This window comes from Ostrinia furnacalis, unplaced genomic scaffold (genome assembly GCF_004193835.3).
Source record: "Ostrinia furnacalis isolate ACB-3 unplaced genomic scaffold, ASM419383v2 OfSCF7574, whole genome shotgun sequence".
In the NCBI taxonomy this organism is placed as follows: Eukaryota; Metazoa; Arthropoda; class Insecta; order Lepidoptera; family Crambidae; genus Ostrinia; species Ostrinia furnacalis.
In genome coordinates, this window is record NW_021137813.1 from 197,384 (window position 1) to 203,383 (window position 6,000).

The 6,000-nt window shown below is 32.5% G+C and overlaps 1 protein-coding gene across 1 annotated transcript in view; it reads right to left on the reverse strand.

Moving 5' to 3' along the window:
* The window catches only part of LOC114365211 (neuronal PAS domain-containing protein 4B), a 45,567-nt gene extending 40,589 nt beyond the window's left edge, over positions 1-4,978 (reverse strand). Inside the window, exon 1 of the mRNA XM_028321745.1 lies at positions 4,606-4,978. Within this exon, the coding sequence (XP_028177546.1) occupies positions 4,606-4,616 (11 nt within the window). The 5' untranslated portion in view covers positions 4,617-4,978. The remainder of the gene's footprint in view (positions 1-4,605) is intronic.
* Positions 4,979-6,000: the final 1,022 nt, after the last annotated feature.

Consider the following 6,000-nt stretch of genomic DNA (forward strand, 5'->3'; position numbering starts at 1 on the left):
GTTTTGTTTTTATTTGTTTGTTATTTGGCTCTGTGGTTCCGTAATAAAGTTAAATTGTTATTTTGTGGATAGGCTACACGCAACATGCTTTTACAATAAGTTTTAACGGTTGCGGACAGGGAAATGGGTTAATTTAAATTTTAAACTAGTGTAAGAGAGTAAATTACTCGTAATAGAAACGTTAAATAGAAATGGCTAATTCAAAATCTTTTTGGAGATAGGCAAACGTCAAATAAATTATTCGTTAATAGATACAGGTGAAATTCATATTATTTAAGTAATTGGAGCCCCCTTACTTTACAAAACCAAAACCTTTTAAACAAGGTCGCTAACAAAAAAATCTACTCTCATGCTCTCATCAAAATTGTAAAGTAAAGCACACTTTTATTTAATCAAATTCCCGATGTCCCCATTGGTGGAGACCCACTCGTATAAACCGATATTTCTATATTACTACCTATACGGAACCCGGTGAGAAAGGCTGGTCTCATTCTTGTCCCAACTTAAGTATGATTGTGGGAACCACCGATGATTGCTCCCTGACGTTTAGTTAATTTGATTGTGCGTTGAGTGATTGCTGACGATTCGGGAATCCACGGCCGTAGGCTGTTACGATTAATGTTGGTTACAACGATTGATTTTAGTTTTTTTTTGGTGACGATGACTTTTATTTATGTACAGTCGACCGCACTCTATACAGGGTGTTAAGTAAATGGATATATGCGCCGACACTAGCCCATATTAACATATGCATATAAATGGTATGGTGAAGTCAGTTTGATATCATAATTTTGATTTTTTAAATTTTCATACAAAATAAAACCAGATTTGTATGAAAATTAGAATAATTAGAATGATGATATAAATTTTTTGACTTCACCATACCAATTATATGCATATGTTAACATGGGCTAGTGTCGGCTCTTAAACCCATTTACCTAACACCCTGTATTGTAACTTTTTGTTGCAAAATAGGTCCTATAACAACTATATTACATACCAAAGTATTTAGTTTCATGAGATGTCATCGGTACAATATTTTTGAAATTGCTTGCGGTTCATGTACTAGACAAAGCCACGTTTGTGAGTTAGAATCTCTTGATTAGCAAACGAGCATTTAACCGAAGCAATGGTGAAGAAAACTGTTTCTAATTCCCATGAATGTAACTCTTTTGTAGCTAAAAATTGTGGCTTGAAAGCTTTGCGATTTAAAGCTTTTTAATACAACTAACTATTTAATATTTGATTATTTTTTTAACTTTAAAAACTGCCGACTGAAGATCAAAGCTTGCTTTAATCCTTGGATTATAAACTACACAAAGTCTTGTGTAATATTTTGAGTTAATTTTCCAATTCTCTTCATAGTACAAACATTCCTTCAATTCCATAATGGATAAAATCCTGATTGAGATAATGATACCGAATCAAGAAGACATTTGTGTACAATCATTTCCTCATGTGCTAAGCATTCTTCCCTCGATTTGCCTATCAAGCAGCATTATCCGTATTCTCTATAGGTAATCGTTTACGTACAAAAAGCGCATTCCATACATACTGGGGCCGACGTGGACATTTCACGGTGTAAGCCGTACAAATTCCATGCATTAGCATGGGCATTTTGGATGGAAATGTTTTGGGCGAGGACGGTTTTTAATCGACTGGTTATTTTAAGGGTAGGTACAATAAAAGATAGAGATTTTGTCAGAAAGCACGTTAGTAACAATATTGGTACTGGTTATACAATTTATTAGAAAAAGAAGGAATCCTGTAGCAATCGCGATGCCAATAATTGCAACTCCATTCAGCAAATAACGTCATTTCTTATGTTTTTTAGAGGAAAAGACTAGTCTTACGATTGTACCATAACGTAGACTATTGTAGACGTAGGTATTTTACCAATTACATTACATATAGTATACGAGAGCGTATTCGGCCAGTAATTTTCAAAGCATCGCTGATTAAAAATTAGACTATTTATGCCCGTTTTCACCATCAATCCCTAATTTTTAAGTGACTATGAAAACAAAATTCCTTGTATGTGTTATCATGGGGGTAATTTAAAATTAAGGATTGATGGTGAAAATGGGCATTAGTTAATTACAACTTTAGACTACACGTAAAAACTATAAATTCAAACACGAATGTTTCAGTTTAGATTTATGTAGGTAGAGCGTTTCAAAGCAAACTCACAAAACAGAAAACCACCTAACACTTCTATCATACGCTAACTTTTATTTGTGGTAATTATGAAATTTGATTCAGAGAATATACTAAATTCAGAAATACTAAAGTTACGATCAAATTATCTTTACTAACCGAATTTACTTCTTCGGATCCGTCGGAAAGTTTAGCAAAATGATATTTGAATGATTGAAATGACTTTGAGCTCTCATTTGTGACACTTCACAACTTAAATTGCCGCATCGGAATTCATAGGTTTATTAAAATGATAAAACCAAATATGGCTTGTAAGTAACACGTTTCTCATACAGTCGGACTCGAAAATTATAGTCAATTGCTTACTTAGAAGAAAACTCAATATAGCGTTCCTATGTTGCATTTTCTTATGTTTTAAACCTAATGCCGAATGAAAGCTTGTCGGGTAGAGTGGTAGTGGCAGAACAAATATCATGATAATATAATACAGGTATCAGAAAAAATCCCTAATGGTTTTAAGTAACATGGTTTGAATTATTTTTTCATATTATTAATAATTAATTTTTACATTAATTTATTAATCTTGTTTTTATTTTATCTTATAAAAATATTTATTTTTAGAGTATTTTTTTTTATTTACTCTTTATTTAAACTTACTATTAATAAATTAGGTAATAATGTTACTATTTTTATGATGAGAAAATGTATGCAGCGTCTCTACCAAAATTCTTAGACTGAGTTGCACCATCTTTCTTTAGCTTTAACAAACGTCAAAAATCTATCAAACTCCATACAAAATACACCGGTTATTGTCATAGTTACGGTTAAAGCAAGTTGGTGCAACTCAGCCTTAATGTACTCATATTGATTGTTACAGTGCACATATTTCTACACTCAACTGTACAAACTGTAGTGAACTGCGTAAAGTTCATAACAAATTGTCAAAGATATTAAACGATCCGTCACGAATCGGCTGAACACCTTTAACATGTCTAACCCTTGGTGATAAGAGCTAGAGTCGCTTGTCAGACAAGTACTGGATGTTTTTGTAGTGTCTGTGTTTATCTGTGTAGCATTGAGTTTGATTTTTCAGCGAATGTTAGCGCGTAAAAGGCTTTGGATGACGCCGTATTTTATGTAAACTTCATTTGAATACTACACTTTAAATAACGAGAAGGTTATTATAATTAAAACTTTTTCTTTAAAAGGAAAATGTATATTGGAAATGTTAAAAAAATTAACTTAAGTGAATAATATAAATAAGCAACAAGCCGCTTTTGGCAAAACTTATAAACCATAAAAAGCTTATGAAACTTGTAATTTAGCCTCGTGTTATAATTAAAATATTTTCGTTTTATTTCAATCATCGTTATTTAAATATTTATACCTACTTACCTATTAATTACATAGAATAAGATCTACTACCAGGTCCAAATATAAGTTTTTTAGAATTTCTTTACAATTTCAGTTCATTTTTCAGCTGGATTATTTACAAAAAATCATCCGTTTTAAACTGCGGAAATAATGTGACATAACATAAGTAACTTGAGTTTTAAGGTCAAGAAGTGACTTACTTGTTAGTACCTATTATACAATTTCGTTGAGTGGGTACTTTGTTTCCGGATCGGTGAAGTGTGAATCGAACAATAATTTGGAAGTTAGATCAAACCAGTTCAAACTGGAAACAATAACTTCATATTATCGTAAAACTGTACTTTTCCTCTAAAATCTGCCAAGGTCTTATTTGAAAATCCAGTAGAATTCAGAAATATTATTTTTATAAATTTTACAATTTTAATTTATGAATTACAATTAAGTATAGTATGTATTTCTGGAAATTCTGTATTTAAATAAGAAACGTGGTTATACTATTTGTTTGTTAGTAGTTTAAGTACTAAGATACGTATGTACTTATAAGTATAAGTTATAATTACCAAAACTACCGGTAAGATTTTTGAAACGAATAACAGACGCATATCATTTCTACAATTTACCTACTCTACTATTATTTATACTTAAATACTAGCATAATAAGTAAGCAAAATTATCATAGGTCATATTCATTCCTGAAAATCGACAGATATGTATGTTTTTCAAATGTAGTACCAGCATGTGTCTTTGTGACGTAGGTACCTATTTACTGAAATTCAAGTGATCGAGCGTACGCGCATGAGGGTGTTTAACATTGAGAGACAATTTTTCGGTATAAAGTAATATAGTGTTTGAATTAATATGACTTGTTAATTGTATTGAAAAATGATAAAAATTGCATAAATATTCCACTATTCAAATAAGAGGAGGCTGAAATATAGGTAACTAGTTGTTTGAGTTACGTAGAATGACCAGAATGAAAAATTAAAAAATACAGTTAAATTAAAGTTAGAATGTAAATAGTAAAATAAAATAATTAATAACAAAAACGCGTGATGAAAATAAATTCAGTCATACCTTAGAAACATCTTGATGATAACTCAAAATATCAGCAAAGATAAAAAACTAAATAATAAATCACTTAACACTCCTGATAAAAATCCATCATAAAACAAAACAAACACGACCACACAGTTCGACCGGCCAAGTTCTAATGATAAGTCAATAAGAAAAACAACCCTTTACACCGCACATCACAAAATACAGTCATAATAAGTCGGCCATAAAAATAACAATAAACCGCACGTGTCACACATATTCAACACCTATACAACCTCACAGCGCGATGCCTCGGCGCGCAATAAAAAAAAACTGTTTAAATTCAACATTAATGACAGCGCGTCAATGCGTGAGCTTTTTATTAGAATGAGATTAAGGCTCGATCCTGAAGCTCCGATACTTCCGTGCGCTAGCGCATCGCAGCACCGACTATAAAAAGCCTCCGTTAAACCTCTCTTTCCCGCGAGACTCGTTTTCTTTTTTTGACGAAAACATGCGCTCGGCGCTTCGACCAGTCCTTCAACGAAAAAAACATTTGAGAATTTTTGAAAACTTCCAATTTTAAATGGACATTTTGAAAATAGTACTGGCTATAAATAAAAAAAAAGTCTGAAATACAGCTTCATTCCGCGTAATGAGCTAGAGTGTGACAGAGACGGTCGTATAGTTCTTCGTAGCGTTTTTCCGCTTTGTTTCGTGTGAAAGAAATGGAATGATCGTTTCGTTACGAGCTTGCGGTCAGATTAATGAGTCCGAGGGAGACGTAGGTAACGTTGTTGTAATTACGCGGCGGGTAAACGAGACGAAAGTATAATGATTGGGCGCAGTGACAGTTATTGATATTGTCGTTATGACGCGATTTGCGAAGGAGGTTCCTTGCGCGCGCGCAGATCCTTATGATAAGGTTAATTAGAATTTAATGACAGACGCCTGATCGTTTTTGCGTATAAAGCGTGTAATTTCATAGTTAGTAGGTGGGCAATACGAGAGATAATAATCAGATGGTACTGGAGATGCCATTTATAATCACTGGGTAATATCCGTGACATTGTGATCGTTAATTAAGTTGTTTATTAGGCTTTATCGGATAACATCTAACAGGTTGAAGAAGTATAAGTACTTTAACAGCATAGTTTTGCTTTATCGTGAAGCTCTACGATCTAGTTTTGCTCTACCGTGAGTTAAGAAGTTTTTTGTAGGCTTGGCATTTGTTTTGATTGCTGAAATGGTTTTTTAGCCCTTTTTCTTTTGAAGTAAATCAAATAAGCTATTTTTATTAATGATTCTTAAATCACAATGAAATGTGTAATCGGTTTATGTGATTGATTAGGTATTTCAATTTCGTGTTTAGGTAAGTATTCCATTTTCCTTGCTTATAAGAAGTATGTTGTTATTTGTACAGAGTAACAGAGT